General features: G+C 49.3%; 11 protein-coding genes across 14 annotated transcripts; 5 read left to right on the forward strand and 6 right to left on the reverse strand.

The window, feature by feature from the left end:
* Positions 1–1,065: 1,065 nt before the first annotated feature.
* Positions 1,066–2,753, reverse strand: LOC9633159 (zinc phosphodiesterase ELAC protein 1). 3 transcript variants are annotated; one of them, XM_024672832.1, is made up of 11 exons: positions 2,645–2,753; positions 2,402–2,599; positions 2,238–2,347; positions 2,141–2,156; positions 1,934–2,076; positions 1,781–1,878; positions 1,640–1,726; positions 1,554–1,570; positions 1,406–1,504; positions 1,289–1,350; positions 1,066–1,237 (listed from the first exon to the last, which is right to left on the reverse strand). In XM_024672832.1, the coding sequence occupies exons 1-11, from the start codon at positions 2,700–2,702 to the stop codon at positions 1,133–1,135; spliced, it is 993 nt and encodes a 330-aa protein (XP_024528600.1). In that variant the 5' UTR covers positions 2,703–2,753; the 3' UTR covers positions 1,066–1,132. The 3 variants fall into 3 exon arrangements, with proteins under 3 accessions (XP_024528600.1, XP_024528599.1, XP_024528598.1); XM_024672831.1 differs by having other exon boundaries at positions 2,238–2,350; XM_024672830.1 differs by having other exon boundaries at positions 2,238–2,599.
* A 155-nt stretch (positions 2,754–2,908) lies between these two features.
* LOC112345502 (pentatricopeptide repeat-containing protein At4g02750-like) lies at positions 2,909–4,720 on the forward strand. Its single transcript, XM_024672378.1, has one exon. The coding sequence runs from the start codon at positions 2,909–2,911 to the stop codon at positions 4,718–4,720; it is 1,812 nt and encodes a 603-aa protein (XP_024528146.1).
* On the reverse strand, positions 4,716–6,175 carry LOC9633311 (GDSL esterase/lipase At4g01130). Its single transcript, XM_002967944.2, has 4 exons — positions 5,887–6,175; positions 5,452–5,813; positions 5,098–5,377; positions 4,716–5,044 (listed from the first exon to the last, which is right to left on the reverse strand). The coding sequence occupies exons 1-4, from the start codon at positions 6,173–6,175 to the stop codon at positions 4,779–4,781; spliced, it is 1,197 nt and encodes a 398-aa protein (XP_002967990.2). The 3' UTR covers positions 4,716–4,778.
* A 115-nt stretch (positions 6,176–6,290) lies between these two features.
* LOC112345640 lies at positions 6,291–7,593 on the reverse strand. Its single transcript, XM_024672833.1, has 7 exons — positions 7,489–7,593; positions 7,302–7,413; positions 7,119–7,213; positions 6,975–7,050; positions 6,754–6,899; positions 6,624–6,701; positions 6,291–6,556 (listed from the first exon to the last, which is right to left on the reverse strand). Exons 2-7 carry the CDS (start codon positions 7,321–7,323, stop codon positions 6,389–6,391), a joined length of 585 nt encoding a protein of 194 aa, XP_024528601.1. The 5' UTR covers positions 7,324–7,413; positions 7,489–7,593; the 3' UTR covers positions 6,291–6,388.
* Positions 7,594–7,709: 116 nt separating this feature from the next.
* Positions 7,710–9,313, forward strand: LOC9631078 (protein phosphatase Slingshot homolog). The gene is made up of 7 exons (XM_002967679.2): positions 7,710–8,051; positions 8,115–8,215; positions 8,272–8,422; positions 8,476–8,653; positions 8,731–8,851; positions 8,915–9,022; positions 9,100–9,313. The coding sequence occupies exons 1-7, from the start codon at positions 7,718–7,720 to the stop codon at positions 9,268–9,270; spliced, it is 1,164 nt and encodes a 387-aa protein (XP_002967725.2). The 5' UTR covers positions 7,710–7,717; the 3' UTR covers positions 9,271–9,313.
* LOC9633312 lies at positions 9,314–11,719 on the forward strand. Of its 2 annotated transcripts, none has more exons than XR_002992101.1 (9): positions 9,314–9,664; positions 9,741–9,944; positions 10,010–10,223; positions 10,280–10,389; positions 10,440–10,642; positions 10,700–10,803; positions 10,858–11,045; positions 11,096–11,299; positions 11,355–11,636. XR_002992101.1 is itself a non-coding variant. In XM_002967680.2 (9 exons), exons 1-9 carry the CDS (start codon positions 9,406–9,408, stop codon positions 11,508–11,510), a joined length of 1,638 nt encoding a protein of 545 aa, XP_002967726.2. In that variant the 5' UTR covers positions 9,342–9,405; the 3' UTR covers positions 11,511–11,719. The 2 variants fall into 2 exon arrangements, 1 of the variants encoding a protein (XP_002967726.2); XM_002967680.2 differs by having other exon boundaries at positions 9,342–9,664; positions 11,100–11,299; positions 11,355–11,719.
* Positions 11,657–13,981, reverse strand: LOC9633313 (mitogen-activated protein kinase kinase kinase 1a). Its single transcript, XM_024672698.1, has 9 exons — positions 13,019–13,981; positions 12,886–12,961; positions 12,771–12,833; positions 12,557–12,714; positions 12,422–12,497; positions 12,304–12,363; positions 12,135–12,242; positions 11,835–12,073; positions 11,657–11,782 (listed from the first exon to the last, which is right to left on the reverse strand). The coding sequence occupies exons 1-9, from the start codon at positions 13,777–13,779 to the stop codon at positions 11,719–11,721; spliced, it is 1,605 nt and encodes a 534-aa protein (XP_024528466.1). The 5' UTR covers positions 13,780–13,981; the 3' UTR covers positions 11,657–11,718.
* A 154-nt stretch (positions 13,982–14,135) lies between these two features.
* On the forward strand, positions 14,136–16,204 carry LOC9631079. The gene is made up of 9 exons (XM_024672847.1): positions 14,136–14,367; positions 14,503–14,645; positions 14,714–14,822; positions 14,895–14,934; positions 14,983–15,072; positions 15,117–15,216; positions 15,277–15,422; positions 15,481–15,583; positions 15,640–16,204. Exons 1-9 carry the CDS (start codon positions 14,244–14,246, stop codon positions 16,189–16,191), a joined length of 1,407 nt encoding a protein of 468 aa, XP_024528615.1. The 5' UTR covers positions 14,136–14,243; the 3' UTR covers positions 16,192–16,204.
* An 866-nt stretch (positions 16,205–17,070) lies between these two features.
* Positions 17,071–18,169, forward strand: LOC112345645. Its single transcript, XM_024672848.1, has 3 exons — positions 17,071–17,261; positions 17,471–17,679; positions 17,735–18,169. The coding sequence occupies exons 1-3, from the start codon at positions 17,134–17,136 to the stop codon at positions 17,926–17,928; spliced, it is 531 nt and encodes a 176-aa protein (XP_024528616.1). The 5' UTR covers positions 17,071–17,133; the 3' UTR covers positions 17,929–18,169.
* Positions 18,170–18,788: 619 nt separating this feature from the next.
* On the reverse strand, positions 18,789–20,769 carry LOC9633314 (U-box domain-containing protein 4). The gene is made up of 2 exons (XM_002967946.2): positions 19,891–20,769; positions 18,789–19,821 (listed from the first exon to the last, which is right to left on the reverse strand). The coding sequence occupies exons 1-2, from the start codon at positions 20,229–20,231 to the stop codon at positions 18,927–18,929; spliced, it is 1,236 nt and encodes a 411-aa protein (XP_002967992.2). The 5' UTR covers positions 20,232–20,769; the 3' UTR covers positions 18,789–18,926.
* Positions 20,770–21,039: 270 nt separating this feature from the next.
* LOC9631080 (serine-aspartate repeat-containing protein F) lies at positions 21,040–23,862 on the reverse strand. The gene is made up of 17 exons (XM_024672379.1): positions 23,829–23,862; positions 23,638–23,770; positions 23,444–23,567; positions 23,310–23,399; positions 23,168–23,257; positions 23,006–23,122; positions 22,841–22,945; positions 22,663–22,782; positions 22,475–22,603; positions 22,312–22,419; positions 22,124–22,231; positions 21,960–22,067; positions 21,733–21,903; positions 21,536–21,685; positions 21,383–21,487; positions 21,215–21,325; positions 21,040–21,152 (listed from the first exon to the last, which is right to left on the reverse strand). The coding sequence occupies exons 1-17, from the start codon at positions 23,851–23,853 to the stop codon at positions 21,096–21,098; spliced, it is 1,851 nt and encodes a 616-aa protein (XP_024528147.1). The 5' UTR covers positions 23,854–23,862; the 3' UTR covers positions 21,040–21,095.
* Positions 23,863–24,284: the final 422 nt, after the last annotated feature.

Below are 24,284 nucleotides of genomic sequence, written 5' to 3' on the forward strand. Positions count from 1 at the left end.
ATAAAGAGTTATCAATTTATATACACAAGATATTATTATCAATTTAGAATGAAGTTGAAAAATTTATTTAAGTAAAAAAATATTCAACAGTTTTAGTAATAATTGATATTATACATTTTCAACTTGTTGTAATTTAAATGGAAATTTGGACTTAAATATTGTCTATTAATATCTAGTTATATGGAGAATATTTACTATTTTTTTAATGTTTAACTCATTAAAAACTAAAATAATTTATAATTTAAATATTATGGGACATTTAGGAATTAAATTTGATAGCTAAATTTATGAATTAAAATTTTGGGCAAACATAAGGACAAAGCTTTTAATATAAAATTGTTGTTGGAAACTAAAATTTAATGAATTATATCATTATGTGTATTAAATTTTTATGAAATTATTTTATTCATAATTAATAGCTTAGTAATGTGGTTCACCACCCCTCTTTTATAAAGGATAGTATTGTTTACAAATATGTCAGTACCAATATTTTAGTAATGGCTATTATTGCTTTTAGGTATTTTTTAAAGTAATTTATATTTTTTGTAAAACGAAAATTTATATATATGTTACATGGAAATTTATAATTGTTTTTAAACCTTTATGAACATAAGCTCAATTTATATAAGGTATGTATTTTTTGTTTTTTCTTGTTTTTGCTTGGAAATTAAATTTGGGGTTGTGGTTTTTATTACTTTTAGAATATACATATCATGCAATACTAATACTAATTATTTATTTTGAATGGTATTCTTTATTTTTGTTACAGGAAATATAAATCTATAGATTTAAATAATTGGGATGATAAAGCACTGTTTTTATTTTTTGACAGCAAATGTTAAGATGGTGGAAAGTAAGAATTTATGGATGCAACACAATGTTACACATAAGTGGGCCATTGCAATCTCACTCTAGAGCATTTTGACAAACGAAACAATGTCATATTTAACCAAGAGAAACAAGACCATCCTCTCCGAACCCTCAAACTTGGCTTTATAATCCATTTGTGTGTGGAAAGGCTTTTTCTTATAAAACGAGTTTTTAACTGAAAATTGAAGGTGAAAATATGCTAGAACATACTTAGAAAGCTTCTAAAGTGATTATAAGGTGTCCAAACCATAAAATAGCTTGATCATCCATTGTTATTCAAAGTGAAGGTAACGTGGTCCATGCTTAGAGCTACGCTTGCTTTTCCAAATCTCGACTTAGCTGCTTCAAGTTCCTGGCTTCCAGTTCTCTGCCAAAATTTTGTCAACATACAGTTGCATTGCAACAAAAATAGACTCACTGAACAGCCGCTCATCACAAGGGACTTGGCATTGATAGCCTTGGCTTGATCCCCAGCGATTTCTGGATTGACATGAGAAGTTTTCTTATTTCATGGATTAGAGGGTGGGACACTTACGAGCTCCATGGATGGTATTGTCAATTTCATGAACGAGAACATCCACGTCTTTGGCTTTCAAGCACCATGGTACTCTCTCGCTCTTCCGGCTCACCAAAGCTACGTAGAATTCTCAACTTTAGTGGAAGACGCTTAGCGTAGAGCTTACCAATGGAGTTTCCCGAACTGCAATCCTTTCAAGTGACATCATTAGTTTGCTACCCACTGTGTTTGGGAACATAATAGAAAACTTACGTTCCCGTTTCCTTGTAGATGAAACCGCAGCTTTGTTTCTTTTGGCACAAAGACCAGGATATCACGTTGAGGTGGTCATCTTCGACGCTGCACAGAGTTAGACAAGGCTTTCATTACGACGCAAATAACGAAAGGACTTACAGTGGATATGAATCGTTTCCAGAGCACAGCAGATCGTCTCCATAAAGCTCATCTTCGTGCATCAAGTCTTGAGATTGCTGATTTCCAACTCTCAAGTCCTGAAAAGAAAAAAAACCATATACAAATCAGCATACTGCAACACAAGGTCCTTACATTGTTTAAAAGGAGTTCATGCACGGTATACTTTGTGGGAACTCTAGCAAAGCAGGCTCGTAGCGTAGCTCTAATGTACTGCCGCAGACCTTGAGGACCATAGATCACCACGGGTGGGGGTAAAACTCCAGGCGACAATAGACCTGGAAGGATGATAAATCGCAACGGTGAGAAGAATAAAAACGAGAGAAAGAAAGAGCTTCTTACCAGGGAGTCCAACAATCTGATGGTTCCATTTGGGAGGAAATTTTCGTTGTCAAGGTTCGAGCTAGAACGAAAAAATGAAAAGAACTTCTTTGGATACATTGTTGATGTCCATGCTCGTTACAAAAATCGTGCACTGCTTCTCGAGATAAGAGGCACGCTGAAGTTCTCGATAAACATTGTCTCCGCAGTTAAAAATGAAGCATCGTCCTTCTAAAACAAAGTTCTCGAAAGCCAAGAAAACAAAAAGAGAGAAAAACTCACCATTTTTTACAAGAAGGCACGGTTCGGTTCTTCCAGGGAAGAGAGAAGTGCCGAGAAATGCGAACTTCGTGCCCTTGTGTTTGCTGTGATCGGACGAAATGTGGAGGAATTTCCCACCTGGGAGCTCGAAAGATTGATCCGTGACAATCTCGACCTTGCGCCTCTCGGCTTGACGGATTTTCACGAGATCGTCACTCACTGCAATGCGTATGAGCCTCCGCGTCGATCGAGAGATCACCTTACCGGATGAAATGCGCTGCGCAATGCCGCTTTTCCTGAGCTTGGATGCCGCCACTCTCATGAATAAAACGAATGGGGAAATGCTAGGGCTCTTGGGTAAAACATGCTAGGGTTCTTGGGTAGGGTTTTAGTGTTTGTGGCGTTCTTGACACGATGATGATCGCCTTTGTGGTGACTGCTGGATGAGCATCACACACAGTTTGTATCCACTGAGTGTCAGATCGAAACCGGCAGCTCTAGCTGTCGCATTTACCCACACAGAGATGAATGCCACGACCCTTCCTGCGCGAGATCGATGCGTTCGAGCGCCTGATCAAGTGCTGCAAGAGCCTGAGCGACGCGCGAGCGATTCACGAGCGGCTCCTGCGCAGCCGTGTGGGCGGCGACACGCTGCTCCGAAACCTGGTGGTGGAGATGTATGGGCGGTGCAAGAGCATCGACGAGGCGCGCAAGGCCTTCGAATCCATCCCGCAGCCCAATGTTTTCTCCTGGAACATGATGATCGCGGCCTACGCTCACAACAATCTCACGAGCCAAACCAAGAAAATGTTCGACACGTCGCCTGAGAGGAACGCCGTGTCGTGGAACTCGATCCTTGCGGCATTTGCCAGGAGCGGGCATTTTGCCCAATCGCAAGAAATTTTCTACCAGATGCCCCAGCACACAGTGGTCTCTTTGACAGTGATGATCGTGATCTACGCGGACCACTCCCAGCTCCGCGAGGCATCCGATCTTTTCTGGAAAATCCCCGAGCGAGACCTTGCCTGCTGGAATGCAATGGTCGCAGCATTTGCCTCCAGAGGGCATCTGGATCAGGCCACAACGCTCTTTGACGAGATGCCCAAGCGCAATGTCATCACCTGGACGGCGATGATCCAGGGCTTCAGCCAGTCCCGTGGCATCGATCGCGCCAGAGGGTTCTTCGATCGGATGTCCTACCGGAATCTCTTCTCCTGGAACACGATGCTCGCAGCGCATTCCCAGCTAGGGCAATGCGCCGAGTCGCGCGAGCTCTTCGATTCCATGGCGGAGCGCAGCATAATCTCCTGGAACACGATCCTCCAGTGCCACATCGACGCGCGCGACCTCGACCAATCACAAGTCGTCTTCGATCGCCTTCCCCAGCGGGACCTCGTCTCCTGGAACGCGATGATCGCGGCGCATGGCGAAGCCGGGAACGTCCACTTGGCTCTTGCCCTCTTCGCCCACGTGGCCGAGGCCGCCGACGTGGTGACGTGGACGGCTGTCGTCCAGGGCCACGCGGCGAGCGGCGATTTGCGCCAGGCCCGGGCTCTCTTCGACCGCATGATCGAGCGCGACATGGCGTCGTGGAACGCGTTGATATCGTCGTATGCCCAGAACGGGCATCTGAGCGAGGCGAGCTCCTTGTTCCACAAAATGCCGCAAAACCATTTTCTGGCCGCATTTGCGCTTATGACCGCACACGCGCAATCCGGGAATCTTTCCCGCGCACGTGCCGTATTCGATTCCATCCCCGACCCAGATTCCGCGGCATGGACAGGAATAACTTCCGCATATGCCGAGTCCGGGGATCTTTCTGCCGCGAGAGCCCTTTTCGAGCGAATGCCTGAGAGGAATCTCGCGGCGTGGAACGCGATGATTGGAGCATACTCGAGAAACGGCCTAGGGCAAGAGGCCCTCGCGCTGTTCGACTCAATGCGGCTGCACGGCGAGAGGCCAGACGATATCACGTTCGTGGAGGTGATCAACGCGTGCAGCCATTTAGGGCTGGTGGATCGAGGCTGCGAGGCGGTGAGGCTGATGAACCACGACTATCACGGCCAGATGCCCACCAGGGACCATTTTTGCTGTACGGTCGACTTGCTAGCCAGGGCTGGCCGTGTGTACGACGCCGAGGAGCTGCTACACACAATGCCGTACTTGCCGGACAGTGTGGCGCTCAATACACTGTTGAGCGGGTGTAAGATGCATGGTTACGTGGAGGCCGGGAGGAGGGTGGCCATGCACGCGTGTAGCGTCGGCACTACCACCGCTAACAATGGAGCGGCTCCTTTTGTCTTGCTCTTCAACATGGTTGCGGCAATTGAGGATTCGTAGCAAAACGTTCTATCCCTTTTGATCTATCTAGGGAGCGAAACAACGTACCCGGGAAAGCTTAGAAGTTGCTAAAGTCGAAATGGCAGTGATCGAATGCGTCGTAGGGCTCGATGTAGCGGCCCTGGAGGAAGGACGATGCGATGATCTTGGTGAACGCCTCGGTGGGATGGACGCCGTCCCAGTTGGCAGCCGCGGCGGGGTTGGGGCAGGACGGCGGCGTGAAAGGCAGGCCATTGACGACGCTGTTGGATCCACACTGCGACGAGACGTTGAAGTTGTAGCGGCCCCCGGTGCCGCAGCAAGCGTGGATCACGTCCTCCATCCCTGAGTGTCCAGAAGTTTTGTAAAAAGTGACTTAAGCGAGGAAACGTTTTTACCGTAGTTTTGTGGATCGCGTAGGATGTCTCCGGTGATCCGGTAGTAGTCTGCGTAGACGAAGAGCCCGTCTGGATGGACGTTTCGCAGCCGATTCACTGCGTCCATGAGCACATCGTTGTGCGCTTCCAGGACCGCGTTGTATGGGGTAAAGCAGCCGGCGGAGTCGTAGTCCTCCGGATTTGTGTCGACGTGATTGAAGAAGGTTAGCAGCTCCGGCGTGCAACCGACTGGAGGTACGTTGACGATGAGAAAATTCCTGGCCGATTCCGCATAGAGATCCTGGAGGAAATGCCGGTAAAAGTTTTTAAACAACGAACCCAAAGAACCCAAGAAAGGATAGATAGACAATGTACCTCGATTCTTTTACCGATTTCATCCACCACGACCGGCACCGCATCGAAGAGCTGATCGATCGTCATGTTGTAGACGAAGAGGCGAGCGTTGTAATCGTTGCCCCCAATGAAGACCACGTAGAGCGCCTTGCTGAAGGAGTTGAGATCCGGCAAGAGGGCGGTGTTTACCGGATTGCTGCGCGCGTCCTGGACCTCGACCTTGAATTTCTTGAGCCAGTAGCCCTGGACGCCCAGCGTGTGAGGGACGAGGAATGTGATGTCGGTGGCCGTAGCTCCAGAGGTCGCGAAATTTACCCCGTGCTGGAAGCTGGATCCGACCGCTTGCACATACGGGGACAAGAATGGCAATCCCAGCGCCTCCGCTGCGAAAGATCGACATGCATTCACGGATTTCAACCAAGAAGCGCAGAATTTCGTCTAAGAACCAAGCTTTACCTATGAAATCAATCATCAGCCTCCCGTCGGAGAAGCGATCGCGCGGCCGGCCGAAGAACGTCCTCCCGTATGGGGAATGGCTGGCTCTGTTCTGCTCGAATGGGAAGATCCGCTGCGCATTGCCTGTATCCGTGAGAGAATCGCCGAAAGAGAAGAGCAGCGGGAAGCATTTCGATGACGAATTCCTGCCGTCTTGCGAATGCCTGCTGCTGGCGCTGGCGCCGATCGATGCCTGCGGGAAAAGAAATAATGCCGCTAGGATTCCGATGAGCGCCGAGCGCATCGCCATCGATCGAGCGAGGCGCGTTCTTGATTCATCAAACGAGGAAAACCATAGCCGTAATATCTAACAGAATATGCACAAAACCTGTCAGAATATCTTCTAGGCATATTTCACGCCGACGAAAGGGATATTCTGGCCGTGATTACATTAATCATAGACGCTAAACAAAACTTCCAAAATTCTTTGAATGAAAGCTCTCTCTTGCTTGTTCGAAAGCTTTCACTTCTTAAGAGGTTTTGCCGGCGACGCCGCTGGAGCAGTGCTGGGCCTTACTTTGGAGAATTCGTCCTTGTTAAAAACTTCGCCCGCTCGATCTTTGGCCTCGTACAAAAACTCTGTCAATGCTGCGTGCGTCCGGAGCTTATACGTTGCGTGATCTTGGCGAGCCTGTGTGACAAGGAACAAGAAAACGAGAGAAAAGGCTTTAAAAAACTTTCCTCGCACGGAGTTTTACCTGGTGAACTTTGAAGAAGTTGTCTTTAACTTCTTCCTTCTTGAATGGCTGGTGTCCTATCGTGATCTTGTCAGGTTTCTGGAAGAACAGTGGCATGAGAAAAACAAAGATCAAAGCAAAAGCTCTCAACTAGTTGTTTCGGGATGAATCTGCCATCGATGACATCTTCGTTGTAGTGACCGCCGGGAGAGAGTAACTGAGGACCAAGAGCGCAGCGAGGAGGTATGATGTTATCTTTAGGCCCGAGTTTTCCAGTGATCACACTTCTCTGAGGAACTAAAGCCAAAAACAAAAAGAAGAAGAAAAAGAAAAGGTTGATCTCGTGAACGAATTCATGAATCACGATTTTACCAGGATGATGATGGGGACCAGGTATGATTTTCTTGCATCGTATTCTTTTCGGAGGAGTTATGTCCCGAATGCGGCACTGGAAAAGTAAGAAAAGAACACGCAGTTGTTCATTGAAAATCAAGTTTCCTGGATCGAAATGCTTACCCCGCTTCTGATAACACTGTCGTGATGGCCAGCTTCAATGTATCTTTTGACAGCATGGTGGATTGCAAAGCGCTTCTTAATGTCCGGAATGTGCACTGCGAAATCGAAATCAAAGTTAGAATTCGAGAAAAGCAAACATTACACCAAAGACGAACTGGACATCAAAGCAAACAAAAGACTTACATCCAAAAGGAATGTATTGCATCGTAGTGCAGGCATTTGGATCGAAGAACTGAAGCTCGACAGACCCACAAAGTCAGTGAAGTTTGCCCCATTTTATGGTTTCTTAGTTTTGCTGTGACGAGATCGAGTTTTTAACATTAACCTTTCGCGACCGAGCTAATTGACACAAGAACAAAAGAATACTCACAGTCGATCGCCTCTTGTGCTGCGCCATCGCCGACCTCTTGATAGATTCGATCAATCTCTCGCAAGCGTTTCAGCGCAAGCGTTTCAAACCCTGATGGGGCTTTCGCTTTTGCCCTTTCAACAGATCAGCAAGAAAACCTTACATCCAACGGCCATATTAGCGCCGCGTGGCAAGTCTTTTGAAATTTGGCGGGAAAGTATCTTCTAGGTTAGGGTTCTTCGTCCTCGCCATGGCGTGGCGGTCGTTCAACGCGCTCGTGAATGATCCGCAACTGCTCATCTTCGATTCGCGCGAGCAATCGCACTTCGCGGTGGCGCACATCCGGAATGCTGTGTGCGTGCGTGTCAAAGGTGCGTCGCTCGAGTATGTGATGGGCGCGGTCTGGTCCCAGGATTACTGGTGGGGAAGGGATGTTCTTCTTGTTCCTGGGGTGTGGCCGACGAAGGAGGAAAAGAAAGAGAAAGAGAAAGAGAAGAAGCGCAAGGCAAGCGAAGTGATTGTCGATCCAGTTGCCAAGTTTTTAATGGAGGAGAATCGTGTCAAGTCTCTGAAAATCATGGAAGGTGAGCTAGATTTCTTTCGTTGCTTTTTCGCGAAGAAATCTAATTCTTTCGTGTCTGGCATAGATGAGGAAGGCGGGGACCCGTTTGCCTGTTTCTCAAAGCGATATCCTTTTATCATATGTAAGTCTGTCAAACCTTGGGCGATTCCAAGCTATCCAGCTGAGGTACTCGCATCAAAAAATTCTCTTTTTATTCTCATTTCCTGACTCTTGGTTTTAAGATTATACCTCGGTTCCTATACATGGGAACTTGGGAACACGCGAACTCCGTGCCCATTCTCAACGATCTTCACATAACATACGTATTGACTGCTCATACCGAGCGTTTAAAGGAAATCAAAGGATGCACGCACAAGTACTTCGACATTTTTGGTGAGCTCCTTTGATTTTTTTCCAGGAATATTAAAACTATTGCTCGTTCGCAGATGAACCGAACGCAAATATAACTCAGTATTTCGAACCGGCATTCGAGTTTATAGAGGAGGCAAAGAGAGCGAAAGCTCGGGTGCTCGTCCACTGCGGCGCTGGAGCCAGCCGCTCCGTGACCTTGTGCGCTTACTACCTGATGCGTGTCCAGCACTGGGGAGTCGACGAGACAATCAAGTGAAGTGCTGTTCCAAGGTGTTTCGAAACCGACGTTTGTGTGTAACTTGTGAGTTTATTGTTTCTCGATTTTGTAGGTTCCTCAAGGAGCAGCGCAAGGAGGTTGATCCCAATCCAGGCTTCATCAAGCAACTGCGTGAAGTCGAGAGGAAACGAAGCGGGAGGCCAGCGAAAGAATTTGTTGTGGAAGTTCACAAGGTTTGCCCGTTTTTTGTTCTTCGTTTCTTCCTTATATAACTTATGGTATCCGCTATCGCACAGAGTGGACAGATCGTCGACACGATCAACCCCTGCGAGAAAGAAGAGCTGATCTTCGGTCGCCAAACAACTTGCGACGTCGTCTTGGATCACGCATCCATATCGAGACAGGTACGAAATGGTTTCATTGAATCCTCTCCTTTTTTGTACTCTTCTCGCGGGAATTCATCGCAGCATTTGTCTCGCAGCACGCGAAATTACTCTGGAGCGGAGAAAGTTTGCATTTGGTCGATATGGATTCGGTCCACGGAACTTTCGTGAACAAGAAAAGGGTCGGGAAGAGCAGGCAAGAGCTCCAAGACGGTGATTTTATGGCGTTCGGTGCCAGCACAAGGAAATATGTGGTACGCGAGATTTAAAATGGGAAAAGATGCACGGGGATATTCTCCTCGATGTCTTTTACTAGATCGCATTATTTTCGGACCGGTCTGGAGGGAAAATATTTCTTGATCTAGGGCTTAGGGTTCTTGCGGGGCGATGGGGAAGAAATTGCAATGAGCGGCGCGAGGGCGTACCGCAACGGCAGCAGCACAGCTCAGCTGCCGCCATTGCCCCGGATTTCCAAGATTCCTCCCAAAGTATGGGGGATGCAGCATCAGTCGACCAGTAGCCGGGATTGGAGCTCGAAATTCTGCCGATTCTTGAGCAATCGGCGCACTGGCCTCTATGTCGCGGCATTCCTGGCCTGCATCTCTCTTCTCATGCTCGTCAGCGATTTCAGCATTGTGTCGCTTCCCAGGCCGCCTTTGCAAGGTATCGGACTGTTACTCCTTCTTGTCTGTTTGTTCTTGGATCGAGTCTCTCCAGTCCCTGTTTGGTAAATTCCCAGGAGAAAAGCAAAGATCCATCTTTGGTTCCACGAATGCGGCAAATGAGACGAGTGAAGCTGCGGCAGGCGCCGCGAGTGTGGTCGAGTACCTGAGGCTGCTGCCTCCGACGTCTTTCCTTGATCCTCCGCTTCCTCATGGGCACCCTTGCGAGTCTTTCACGATGCCGCCCCCTCCTGCGGACAAGAAGAGGACTGGACCACGCCGTGAGTATCAGTCTTTCTCAAAGTTTTACAGCCAAAGTCTGGAACCTTACACTTGCGTGTTGCAGCCTGCCCAGTCTGTTACCTTCCAGTCGAGGAAGCAAAGAAGCTTTATCCTCCATCTGGCGTTTTTCCGTCTCTCATCGTCCAGAACCTCACCTATGTACGAGAAGATACTTCTACTGCGGCAACCTCGCCGGGATCGGCTTTTGGCGGCCATCCCACCTTGGAGGATCGCAAAAGATCACACAAGATAGAGGAGTCGATGCACTTGTACTGCGGGTATGGGTTTTTTAAGTTTCTATTCTGTCTACTCACATTGTCCAATGCTCTTCCAGTTTTGCCAGGGGAATCAAACCCGGTGTTGGTTCTGGTTTCGACATTGACGAGTCCGATTTGTATGACATGGAAAAGTGCCATGGCATTGTGGTTATCTCTGCCATCTTTGGTAAGCTTTCTACGGCTGTTTCGTCTCGTCTTATTCATATTGTTCTACAGGAAACTATGACCCCTTGCAGCAGCCCAAACACATCAGCGAGCATAGTAAGAAAAACGTTTGCTTTTTCATGTTTGTCGACGAAGAGACCCAGGCAGCAATCATCAAGAGGGGTGGTTCTTACTCTAGAACTAAAAAGGTTGGTCTGTGGAGAGTGGTGACAGTCCACAACATTCCTTACTTAGATCCAAGGCGCACTGGGAAGGTAGGTGTTTACAGCTTGTGAATGATATGGAATCACTCAACGTTTCCTTCTGTGCAGATCCCGAAACTTCTCTCGCATCGCCTATTTCCAAATGCAAGGTTCTCTCTGTGGATCGATGGCAAGCTCGAGCTCGTGGTTGATCCCTACCAGATTCTGGAAAGGTATGTCCGTAGTTTGGTGAAACAATCCTGCATGAACGTTTTTTCTTTTCTCAGATTTTTGTGGAGAACGCACGACACCTTCGCCATCTCCAAGCATTACAAGCGCTTCGACGTTTTCACAGAGGCAGAAGCTAACAAGGCAGCTAGAAAGTACAACAATGCCTCCATTGATGCGCAGGTGAATTTCTACCGCAAGGAAGGACTGGTGCCCTACACGACTGCCAAGCTGCCAATCGTTAGTGGTATGATACAAAGAATCGCGGGTTTGGGATTCACTAACTTGTGCTGCTAGACAGACGTTCCCGAGGGTTGTGTCATCGTCCGGGAGCACACACCGCTGACAAACTTATTTACGTGCCTGTGGTTCAATGAGGTGGATCGTTTCACATCGCGAGACCAGATAAGCTTTGGGATCGTCCGGGACAAGATCATGGCCCAGGTTCCATGGCGGATCAACATGTTCCTGGATTGCCAGAGACGAAACTTCGTGGTGCAGGTAACTTTTGATCTTGAGTAAGAGCAATCTTTGATCTTGGCGCTGGTTTGAGCAGGGATATCATCGAGACGTGATCGAGCAAAGACGAGCTGCTAGTTCCAGGCGGCCCCCGGCCCCTGAGTTAAGCACCGCGAAAGCTCCGCCACACCGCTTGCAAGCTCCCACCGCCAAGAACGCGAGGAGCGTCAGACATAGCGGCAAGGTTGCATAAAAATTTCTCTCCCGGTTTTGGTTACCTGTATAGGAGATTCGTTTGTCTCTTTCCAGTTGATGGCTGTTGTGAATTACAATGGCCTGAGACGATTTTTCGAAGAGAACCTGTGCGCGAGTTTTTTTCTTTTTCTTAGAACTCGTACGTACGATCAAATCCTGTGCTAAAATGCGTGTTACCAAATAAAATACACGACACAAACCTCCGCTCACTGGTTGTGGTAAATGCTTTGCCTTGTCCGGACTGATCGCGCAGTCCGACCGGTTTCAGTCCTACATTTTCCAATGTGTAAGTTTTTTCCCCTTGAAAATCCTGAAAGTTTACCTTGCTGAAACTCCCCAGGAGTCGTACGCTGAGACGATTTCTGTGGATTCGGTGACTAGGCCAGTCGTGTCCACCACTGGTCTTGAATTTACGAACGGATGGTCCAAGAGTTTCGACGCTGTTGGCCGTTTTGAAGGATCCGCTTGCAAGCACTCTAAGATAAAATCTCGAGCGTCTCCTTGGATGGAGTCGGGAATTTCAGGGAGCGCCCCACGACCAACTCTGAAGAAGACGGTGTTCTAGCATAGTGAGGAAGGGGTAAGAAGCAGCGCGAGCAAAGGAGATGGCAAGACAACGTACCCATTCCCAGTCACTAAATGGAGGCTTTCCGGTGGCCATTTCAAGAACAGTGCACCCCAAGCTCCAGATATCGGCTGGAAAACCTGCTGTTTTCTTCGGGTTTATAACCTGAAAGACACTGAGAAGTTGTGAGCATTTTGTGAGACGGGTAAAGATTGCCAAGGCCAACCTCCGGAGCCATCCAGTACACGCTTCCCTTACAGGATCTCATGCTGTCTATTTTCTCCAACTAAAAATGAGGTAGAAAAGTTGTTTAGAAAGGTCCTGAAGCACAAGAAATAACTTGCCTGCTTGGCCATTCCGAAATCAGCAAGCTTGACCGTTCCATGAGCGTGAACAAGAATGTTCGCGCACTTTATATCTCTGTAGAAGCCATGAGGTTGCGGTTACTATGTGCGCTGCCACATTGTTTCATATCATACCTGTGCACAACCTTCTTCTCGTGTAGGTACTTGAGTCCAGAAAGGATCTGCTTCGTATACTTCCTAATTTGTTCGTCGAACATTTCAAAGTGTTTGTACTGAGATACGATAGACCCCTGGGTCACCAGCTCCAGAAAAATGTACAGCTTGTCTTTCGTCTGGAAAGGATAAGTGAGAATGCCATATCAATCGAGAAACCGTGTAAGCACCTTACCTTTTGTGTTCCTAAGTATTGAACAATGTTTTCGTGTCGGAGGTTACCCAACAAATTTACCTCCTGGAAAAGCATCCTGTCAGGGCAATTGTTTAACGACTGAAAAAACTCTCACCTGTTGCAGCTGAAGACCACTTTGGTCATTTGCGTTGGAAAGAGGGACCTCCTTCACCGCAAAATAGTTCCCATCACTGCAGAAGAACGAACGTAGAAGTTTAGAAGCAAACATGTTGAAAGATTTCTAGTACCTGCCAACAGCCCGATAAACCGAGCCGAAGGACCCAGATCCCAGCAACTCGAGCTTCTTCCACGAACTCCAGGATAGCCTTGTCGTCAAACTTGTTGGCTGTGGACTTTGCTCATAGTCCACCGCCTCAGTTGGATGTGTATCATCTGAGGCCTGCGAATCCATACTCCGGCCCTTATCTTCACCCCCATCACCCGAGCTGCTGTGGCTCCTCGAATCCGAGCTCCCATCGTTTAGAAAAGTAAAGTCCCGATCCGATACGGCGGCTTGAGCCTCGCCACGATCGCGATCATATGAAGTGGAGGGTGAGTCCGGACTAGAAGACAAAGGACTGAGCTGCCGCGTTGTATCTTCCCGAGATTTTTCCTCGAGAGAGTAGCTACGGGGTTGATCAACCTCGAGAGAGTTCCTTGAAAAAGGCGGCTCAAACGATCTCGTCCGGTTGCCCAGCCTAGATGGTAGCACCAATTTAGTGCTTGGATTCTCAGCTTCCGGATGTCCTCTGAATTGCAACTCACCAGAAGAGGGCCGGCTCATCCTGTTATTCCATTCGCTTGCCGGAATCCCCAGCATATCTGGCCTCGTGATACCAATCCTGCTGAGCATATTCGACACGCTCTCATCGTCGTCTCCATCCAACCTGAATAGATCCTTCTCATCGCCTGGCTCGGTCGAATTATAGCTTGTGTTCCTCCCCAATGCGTTCACTCTATCTAACCGCCGCCTCCCGCTAGATCCCGAGTGAGAAAAATCCTTCTCCATCACGACCTGGACGCATTCTACCAATAGATTTACGAGATTTCCATGCCGCCGCGCGTCCTGGGAGAATCTAGCGCCCGCATTCTAGCGATTTCTAGCTCCTGTGCTGTGCCCACCAATCCCTAGTTGCAGTGGCGCAGCTCCAAAGCCTCCTCCAGGCGCGACCATCGCGAAAACCCTACGCGCTCAACCTAAAGGAGGGAAACTATTTGCCAGCTAGACATCTGAGCTGACACTGCTAGAGCCGTCGGATCGAGACTCGCCATGTAGACTTTGTCAGTGAGCGCGCTTCGGTCAAATAGCTCGGTGAGCGACCGCGGACCGTCCAATCTGAGCACATCTTGGCCGTCCACGCAGGCCATTAGTGCATCTTTGTGCCTCGTTTTTCTTTCTCTTCGTTGGATACAACTGCTACTCTTTGGGATTTCTTTTAGTATGTGTTCTTCACGAGGGGGAGTGGATCGATCATGGCGGCTGCCAAGGAGCGAGGTCGCGCGCGCCTGGATTCGTCGCTCATGTCGCCAGCCCTCTCGCAGCGAGCTGGAATCGTCCAGATCGTGCGGGATCAGCTAAGCGCGAGCCCGGCACTGGGTAAGCATCTCGCCCCGCCAGGATGATTGATCCATCGCGCATTCTCAGATTTTCTAGGTCAAATGTAGGCTTCCTGTAGAGGATTGCACTCTCGATCAGGTGTTTGTGGCTGAAATCTTCGATAATTTCTTCCAGACAAGCACTACCATGCCTGGTCCCAGGAGACGATCGACAAGGTCGCCGAGAAGCGAGCGACGGAGATTTCTACGTTTTTGGATGCGCTGAGAAGCGCTCGCCAGGAGCTCCTAGACAACGAAGAGACGCCATTCTCATGGAAGGTAGTGTAATCACATCTTCGATTTTCCCTCTCTGATCGAAAGAAGGTTTATTTTGGTGGTTTTGTCAGATCAAGGAGGAAACGGATGTTATGCGTGTTATGTATCGGCCAGGCCCAGAAGGCATGCCATTCCACACTTATTGTGTTGAAGGCATTGTGAATGGACCCATGATGAATGGTAGGAAAAAAAAATTTCTCGGATGGTTTTCTCAAGCTTTGGCCTTTTGGGATTTTTTTTTCTTTGTCGCAGCTATCTGTGTGGCTTGGGAAGCTCCAGCGTTTTATACATGGTATGTTGGAGCTTTGTTTCTGCGAGTTCCTCGTTGACGTCTAAACAGGTGGCCGCAGTTTAACATGCCGACGTTCAAAGTTGTGGAATCCAAATGCGTGAAGAGAATTCGCGTCGGCGAGGATCTGTGTCATATAAGGTATGCGGCTGCGTTGTGGTTTCAGTGTTAACTAAGTTCTCCAGAGTCAAGGTACCGTGGCCTCTGGCGCAACGGGAGGTTCTCATGACCGAGTTTGAGCTGGAGTACTTTGAGGACGACGTTGTGATTGTTACTTTTGGCACGGTATGCTCGAAGTCCCTGTGTTTCTGCTCTTAGCTGTTTGCAAAATCGACATGTGTGTAGGCTCCTTCAGATCCAGACGAAGGTGAAGAGGAGATTTATGGATTCTCTGCGGACGAATTACCCCCTGCCACACAGGATGTCGTTCGCATGGAAATTTCAGGTGGATTTATGCTGCAAAAGATGACCAACGAGCAGAGCTTCTTCAGGTAGTTTGAAGCTTGTCGACGTTCTCCGTGTTTCCAGTTTCACCTCAGTGTTTCGCAGGACGTTGGTCAATATGGATATAAAGCTCGACTTTGTTCCACCTTGGGTGATCAACTTCATCACACGGCAGCTCGTTGGCAGTGGCTACAAACTTTATCAAAAGGTACGCGTTGCCTACAAGTTTGTGCTTTTCTAAACCACTCAGCGGTTTGTTCCCAGGCCGTGCTATCTGCAAGCCAGCATAAAGTCTTCCAAAAGCTCATGGCTTCGGAGCCTTTGTACCATCGCATCAAGGACGGCATGAAACGATCAGAGAAGAAGCAAATGGAGACCAAGAGAATCACCGCTGACACTGCCACTGACAAAATCGAAGAAGTAAAGGAAGCAGCTTCGACATCACAAGAGCTGGTAGAGCGATTTCGTGCGGAGAAACTCCAAGCCCCCGACCGGCAAGAGGTCATCCACATCGACTCAGAGGTGGAGCGTGCATTGCAAGTTCTAGACAAGATCATCGAGCTCGTGGAGGACATGAAGTCACAGACAGCGTCCTCGGAAGCGGCGACAGCATCGACGAGCGCATTAGAAAACGGCGACGTGGCGAAATCGTCACTGCTCAAGAACGCCAAGAAAAATCTCGCCAGTGACACTAGCTGCTTTGGCTCTGGAAGAAGGCCACTTCTCCAAGCAACGAGACAACAGACATCCAAGCTAGCGTTGCTCAAAGATATTTTAAGGGGAAAATATAAAGGGAGGGATGGGATTTCCCGTTAAAATCTTTAAACTAGGGTTCTTCGGGTGAGCTTTGGCGGGAACGCGATGGGCCAGTAGAATGCGGGTATTACTGTGGATTATGGCGCAAGCGATGATCTGGGGGACGATTTTTTCAGGTCTTGGATTGCTGGGAAGCTCAGCGCGGCGACGGGGCTGGATCTTGCCGCCTCGGCCCTTGGCCAAGACCGGGAAGACTCTTCAAATTGTGAGTTCGTGGTTTCTTGCTTGCGGATGTGATTGATCGATGCGATGCGTCTTGTTGCAGCGATGGATTTGGACCTTGATGGAGGTTTCAACAAGCTAGCCTCGTTCAATAGATCTCGAGGCATTGACGCTGCGACGGAGAAGAATGCTGACACAGGATCCAAAACTAAACAAGTGAGTTCTCTTTTTTCTCTTGTCTTTGCAAGCTCTAGGTTCTTGCACAGAAAGGATCCTCTAGTATCCTCGAGACAACCTACATGTTGATCTCTCCGGCCTAGGAATGACAAGAGCGCTGACACAGGATCCAAAACTAAAAGAAGTGAGCTTTCTTTTCTCTTATCCTTGCAAGCTCTAAGTTCTTGCACAGAGAGGACCCGTTTTTTCTCCTGTATCGACGCAAGCTACCTGCTGATCTATCCGACCTAGGTTCTAGGAATGACAAGAGCGCTGACACAGGATCCAAAACTAAAGAAGTGAGTTCTCTTTTTTTTTTTTTGCTTTAGAGGCTAGGCTCTAAGTTCTTGAGGATACAGTCTTCTCCAGTATCTTCTGCTCGAGATAAGCTTGTTGATACCAAGACATTAAAAAGTGAGTTTTTTTTTTCTTTTTTGGCCAAACTTTTATTTTTTGGCCAAGTTTATAAGAAAGGGTGGAGACTAACCTTTTGCAATTACTGTTTGTAAACCCTACACCCCGGATATCCGTTTAGGGCAAAAGGGACCGAAGGTCGCAGGCGCGATGGTGCTGTGGGAGCTCACTCTGGCGACGGCGTACTTCCTTGGGCTCAAGCGCACCTATCGCCTGGCACTGAGGATCCAGAGAAAGGTCCTGCCCAAGAGCGGGCGCCTCCGGTGTTTCGCGCAGAGGTATGCTTGATCTCCCTTGATCCTTAAACCGTGTTCTTGCTGCTTGTCTTGAGCTAGTTTTGCTCCATAAGTCGAGAATGCTGGTCGGCATCTTTTTCTTTCCGTGCTCTTGTTCGAGAGTAGGATTTGTCTTTCCCCTTAGAGGAGCTACTTGTCATAGTTTTGCTCCATAAGTCGAGAGTACTGACCGACATCTTTTTCTTTTCAAGGCGGACGCGGTTTGCATTTGACACCGTCATCAAGATCCAGAAGAAGTTCGCAGCATGGGACATGTCTGCCGGCAAACGGCTTGGTAACTGGATTCTGAGGAGATCTCCTGCCGCTCCACAAATCGGGAAAGATCCTCCTCTCGAGATCGAGAAAATGCCAACGCTTCCTCCCGTCCGAGCTATAGCGCCACCATCCTTCAATCCTCTCGGTAAGAGCTTCTTTCCCTCCTTTTTCTTAAAGAAATACAAACTTTTCGTTCGCAGGGAGCTTGAAGTCGAGCTGGAGGCCACTGAACAAGGACATCGAGAAATCCCAGAGACTTTACTCCGTGCTCCCGGGAGAAGTCTCGTACGAGAGGTCTCGTCTCAAGAGCAGCATCATCCGCGAAGACATCGCCATGTACGCAAACCTCCCGCTCAAGTACAGCAGCAACACGAGATCGAGCTGGACGGTTTGATGGATTCCGTTTTTGCGTCGGTCAGAGTTCCGGTTTCCAGCGACGATTTTGTCCTCCTTTTGCCCTCTCCTTTGTCCCTGAGGTATGCATCGTTTTGGTTTCGATCAGCCGTCAAAAGTGACCATTTGGTTCTAACACGACTGAGAAGGAAAAGCTTCGAGTGTCATTTGCAGGAAGACTCTGAGAAACAGAGATTGTTCCATAGATAATGAAAAACGTCCCGGAGTCCCGTGTCAATCAAGAGATCTTCTCGGAGGTACTTCTTAGATCAAGCTTTTCAACACTCTGGCCTCCCATTTGTGCACTGTCGATAAGGCAGGGAATGGGCGGCCACTGTCCTAGAGCTACTGGGATATGGGATTTGACCAGGAAAGGGAGACGAAGAAGAAGAAGATAGATAAAAAAAATGGGTCTCTCTCTCTCTCGTCTCTCTCGTCTCTCGTCTCTCTCGTCTCTCTCGTCTCTCGTCTCTCTCGTCTCTCGTCTCTCTCGTCTCTCTCGTCTCTCGTCTTGATCGATGGAGACCACTTTATAAAGTTCCAGAGAGATGGGTCGCAGGTCATATAGCTACGGCGGGACCAGAGGCTCGTGTAGGCAGTCCTCGTCAATCTACAGAGAAAAAGAAGCAAAGCCATGGAGATTAGACGATATTGATATCTCTACATTGCGAAGAGCATCTTCCCGCAAGAGGACGACCCCAACAGATAGAATATAATATGGGGAACAAGACAAGGCAGTTTGGGGGGGGTGTAAGGGATCGCGTGAAATCAGAGAAAGATGCCACAGGAGAAGAGGTCTCCCTCCATCGATCGATCCAGGCGCGCAAGTCAAGCTTCTTTCTTTTTCTCTCCCTCTCGCCCTTGAAATAAAGTTTTAAATCTCTTTTTTTTTCTGTACATATAACAGCAAAGGTGGCGGACCAAGAAAATGAGCCAGAAAAGGAAAAAAGGTGGCGCAGCAAGATAAAGGAGAAAGAAAGAAAAAGAAAAGCTAAACACTCAGTCGGACGATGAGAGCTGTGGAGACGAGGATGGATCGTCCGACGATGAGACACTGGACGGGGCGCGGCAAAAGAGCGCCCTCTGTTGCAAGTGCCTCATGCTCTGCTCCATGCTCAGCTGGACCATCTCCGACAGCATCTTCCTCGCGGTGATCTCCTCCTCCTCCTCGCCGCCGCCGCCGCCGCCAACCTCGCACTCCATGCCATCGATCGCTCCTCCTCCGCCGCCACCGCCGCCACCGCCGCCGCCAGCACTGGAGCTCCGCGCCGGCGACTCGCGCAGGAGCTCCAGCAGCGTGTGAGCCATCCGCTGCGCTCGCGGCGTGCCCTGCACCGTGAGCTCCAGCAGCCCCGGGATGGCCCCCTCGTCCAGGATCGCGTCGCGGTACGTGGATCGATCGCTCTGGCACAGCGCCAGCAGCGTCCCCACGGCGTGCTCGCGGCTCTTGCTGGATCCGTCCTCGAGCACCTCCACCAGCGTGAGGATCCCGCCCTCCACCTTGCCGATGGACGCCCGCGCGTCCTCGAAGGCGGACAGCGATTCCAGCAGCGAGGTGGCCTTGTCCGCGACGTTGCCCGATTTCTTGCAGCTCTTGAGGAGGAGGAGGAGTGGCGGCACCGGGCGCGCGGCCAGGATTGGTGGGCGATTCTCCGGGAGCGTGGAGAGGTTGTAGAGCGCCATGACCGCGTCCACCTTGCCCTGGACGCTGCCCGAGGTGAGCATCTCCACCAGCAGCGGGATGGCGCCAGAGGAGCCGATGACGGGCTTGTTGCTCGGCGCGGCGGAGAGGGTGTAGAGCGCCGCGGCGGCGGATTCGCGCAGCGTGGAGCCGGTCTGGAGGAGGTCCACCAGCGGCGCCACTGCGCCCGACTTGACGATCTTCACCTTGTTCCTGGAAGAATTCGAGCGTGAGATAGCCTAGATACGAAGAACAAGGAAATCAATGCGAGGAACACGATACCTCTCATTCCCCACGGCGAGATTTAGGACCGCCAGGAGCGCCGCCTCCCTGGAATCGTGGCAGGAGGACTTGAGCATGAGAACCAGCGGCGGAATCACGCCCGCCGCCGCGAGGTAGACCCTCGTCTTGGCCGATGTCTTGGTGAGCCTGCGAATCTCTCTGGCGGCCCTCAATCTCACATCTCCTGCCCCAAACATGAAGGACCACACGATGTCCTGGATGTTCTGCTTGATCGATCCTCCCGCGCCGCCGCCCCCGGGCAGCATCGCCATTGGATTCTCGGGAGAGGGCTTGCCGAGCGTGAGTAGCTTGGAGCGCTCCATTCCCAGCTGGTAACGCATCTCTCGCCTCGAATCCCTGGCCTGCTACAAGCGATTCCTCGCCGTAATCTCGCGTTCTTGCCCTCTATCGCGCCGCCGGTCGTGATCCCCCACTCTACACCTGGAATTCATGGCTGCTCCTATCGATCCAGATGCCGCTACCGCGACCAAGCCCTACGCGAGACTCTCATCCTTCGATTCCTGCGGTTCCTAGAAGCTACCCGGAGCTAGATCTCTACTTCTTCCACTGTTCTTCCGGACAAGCTCCAAATTTCTCTATAGAACCTAACGAAGAATCCCTCTTCTTCTTCTTCTTCTTCGGGGCGAACGCCGGGGAGCGGGGAGACGCCGTACATCCCGCCACGTATATTCCTCAATCCAACGGTCACGGTGCCAAGAGGACGTGATCCGACGGCACCGCGCGACGGGAGATCGCTGCGGTTGGTGGGGGCGTCGGCGGAGCGATCGCCCGACCCAATTTCGCGCCATCTCTTTTGTATTTACATGGTTTGGCATTTATTAGAGATATAACATTAGTTTCAAATCAAACATTCCTTTTCCTTTCACTTTGTCTTTGTGAGGTTCTTTTTAAATTTTCGTGGGAAAGAAAGAAGCCCTAGTCCTTCCTACTGAAAGAGCTGTTCCATGGGCAACACGTTGCCACGTTGTAAGCAGTAGTTACATGCGTGCGATTCATGCAAATATACACAAGACTTGACAACCACCTAGAATATCAGATTTTTCCAGGCTTGATATTTTTGATAGCACGTCCTTCCAATACCCTACCAAAAATATAATCTTCTTAACCTTAACTCTCGAAACTTATTAAACTAAGTAACGCGATCAAACGTTTACGTTCATTGGAAAGTAAACAAACCAAGTACCTCAGACTTTAGAAGGTTCTCCCAGTAATTCATTCACAGAGCGCCTGAGAAGCTGGATGTGAAGAGAAATATAGTAAGGAAAGGAAGCAAGCTCTTTGAAACTGAGAAATGCAAGGATATTTTCTCGTCGTGCACGGGACTGTTGAGCAACAGCAGCTTGTTGTTTGCAACGATCGCCCTCACCAGAAGATCTGTGGCTTCCTCCTTCTTCTGCTTGAGCATCTTACACATCTAGAATGCGAAGGACATGAAAGGAGTTAACGTTAGGAGGTGAAACAAGCCCTTCACCTCCTCCAGAACTTCCGTGTAGCAGTCCACTTTGTCGACCACCTCGTTTTCAGGCTTCTCCAGCAGTGGAGGAGCAGGCTCCGGTCGCCACTCCATCTCTTGCGCCTGGAAAACTCTCCAAGATAAGTAGACTTCTTAGCAGGAACTACTTACAGCGATGGCCAGCGGGGGAAGAGCCTCCGGTCGCCACCCCATCTCTTGCGCCTGGAAAACTCTCCAAGGTAAGTAGACTTCTTTGCAGGAACGACTTACATCGATGGCCAGTGGGGGAGCAGGCTCCGGTCGCCACTCCATCTCTTGCACCTGGAAACTCTCCAAGATAAGTAGACTTCTTGCCAGGGACTACTTACATTGATGGCATCGATGGCATCGATGGCAGGATTCTTCTCTCGAGCAGGAGGAGGTGATGAAGAATACTCGTCCACCGATCGTACCACATCTTTACCTTTGGATCCGTTGCTCTTCTCCTTTGCAGCATCAGAATGGTCCACCTCAAAGGAGTCCAGCTTATCTGCTGGAACCTAGGATGGAAAGAGATTAACATCGTTCTTTTCTCCTTCAAAACAAACATACTCACATCTTTACTTGTGGATCCAGCGTCAGTGTTATTGTCATTCCTAGAATCCAGGCCGGAGAGGTCAACACGTAGCTTGTCTCGAGCAGCGGTTCGAGATACTGGAGAAGACTGTATCCTCAAGAACTTAGAGTTTGGCCTCAAGCAAAAAAAAAAAGACAACTCACATCTTTAGTTTTGGATCCGGTGTCAGCGTTCTTGTCATTCCTAGAATCCAGACCGGAGAGATCAGCACGCAGCTTGTCTCGAGCAGGCGTACGAGATACTGAAGAAGACTGTATCCTCAAGAACTTAGAGCTTGGCTCAAGCAAAAAAAAAAGGAGCTTGGCTCAAGCAAACATAAAAGACAACTCACATCCTTAGTTTTGGATCCGGTGTCAGCGTTCTTGTCATTCCTAGAATCCAGGCCGGAGAGATCAACACGCAGCTTGTCTCGAGCAGGGGTACGAGATACTGGAGAAGACTGTATCCTCAAGAACTTAGAGCTTGGCCTCTCAAGCAAAAAACATAGAACTCACTTCTTTAGTTTTGGATCTAGTGTCAGCGTTCTTGTCATACCTAGAACCTAGGCCGGACAGATCAGCACGTAGCTTGCCTCTAGCAGGGAGACGAGATACTGGAGAAACAACGGGTCCTTTCTCCATCGACTATATCCTTCAAGAAGTTAGAGCCTGGCCTCTAAAGCAAAATAAACAGGAGAACTCACTTCTTTAGTTTTGGATCCAGTGTCAGCGTTCTTGTCATTCCTAGAATCCAGACCGGAAATATCAACACGTAGCTTGTGTCGAGCAGGGGGGCGAGATGCTGGAGAAACAACAGCCATCGACTGTAACCTCAAGAACTTAGAGCTTGGTCTTTTAAGCAAAAACAAAAAAAGAACTCACGTCTTTAGTTTTGGATCCTCTGTCAGGGTTCTTGTCAGAATCCAGGCCGGAGATACGCAGCTTGTCTCGAGCAGGGGAACGAGATACCGGAGAAATCTCCATCGACTGTATCCTCAAGAACTTAAAGCTTGGCCTCTAAACCAAAGAAAAAGAGAGAGAACTCACTTCTTTGGTTTTGGATCCAGTGTCAGCGTTCTTCTCATTCATCGAATCCAGGCCGGAGAGATCAACGCGCAGCTTGTCTCGAGCAGGGGGGCGAGATACTGGAGAAATCTCCATCGACTGTATCCTCAAGAACTTAGAGCTTGCCTCTAAACCAGAACTCACTTCTTTAGTTTTGGATCCAGTCTCAGCGTTGTTGTCGGAGAGATCAGTGTCTCGAGCAGGGGGACGAGATACTGGAGAAATATCCATCGACTGTATCCTAAAGAACTTGAGCCTCTAAACAAAAAAAAAGAGAAAAACTCACTTTGGATCCAGTGTCAGGGTTCTTGTCGGAGAGATCAACGCGCAGCTTGTCTCGAGCAGGGGGACGACAAACTGGAGAAACCTCCATGGACTGTATCCTCAACTTAGAGCTTGGCCTTTAAACCGAGAACTCACTTCTTTAGTTTTGGATCCAGTGTCAGCGTTCTTCTCCATCGTAGCGTCAATGCCAGGGAGATCGAGATCGATATTAAACGAGGCTAGCTTGTTAAAACCTCCATCAAGGTCCAAATCCATATCGCTGCAACAAGATTCATCGCATCGATCAATCACGTCCGCAAGCAAGAAACGATCAGAATCCATCCACTCACAATTTGGAGAGATCAAACGTCTTCCCGGTCTTGGCCATGGGCCGAGGCGGCGAGTCGTCAAGATCCAGCCCCGGCGCCGCGCCGAGCTTCCCAGGCTTCCAAGACGTGAGGAAATCGTCCCCCAAATCATCGCCTGCGCCATAATCCACAGTAAAACACCCGCATTCTACCGTCATCGAGAGAGATCTTACCGAAGCTCCCGGCCGCCTTCCCCATCGCCTTCCCGCCAAAGCCCACCCAGAGAACCCTAGTTTAAACATTTTCCTCTTAAATTGTCTTGTCACTGGAGAGAGTTTTTCTGGCGCTCTTGGGCAGTGTCGATTTTTCTACCTCGCCGTTTCCTACTTCGCTCGTGGATGCTGAAGCAGCCGAGACCGCTGAGGGAAATGGATCCGAGGACGCTGTCTGTGACTTTTTAAGTTCTCCACGAGCTCGATGATCCTGTCGAGAACTTGCAATGCACGCTCCACCTCTGAGTCGATGTGGATGACCTCTGGGGCTTGGAGTTTCTCGGCACTAAATCGCTCTACCAGCTCGAAGCTCCTTCCTTTACTTCTTCGAATTTGCGAGTGGCAGTGTCACCGGTGATTCTCTTCATCTTCATTTGCTTCCTTGATGCGATGGTACAAGTTTGAGTTTCTTAAATT

Source organism: Selaginella moellendorffii, unplaced genomic scaffold (genome assembly GCF_000143415.4).
Source record: "Selaginella moellendorffii unplaced genomic scaffold, v1.0 SELMOscaffold_9, whole genome shotgun sequence".
Taxonomy (NCBI): domain Eukaryota; kingdom Viridiplantae; phylum Streptophyta; class Lycopodiopsida; order Selaginellales; family Selaginellaceae; genus Selaginella; species Selaginella moellendorffii.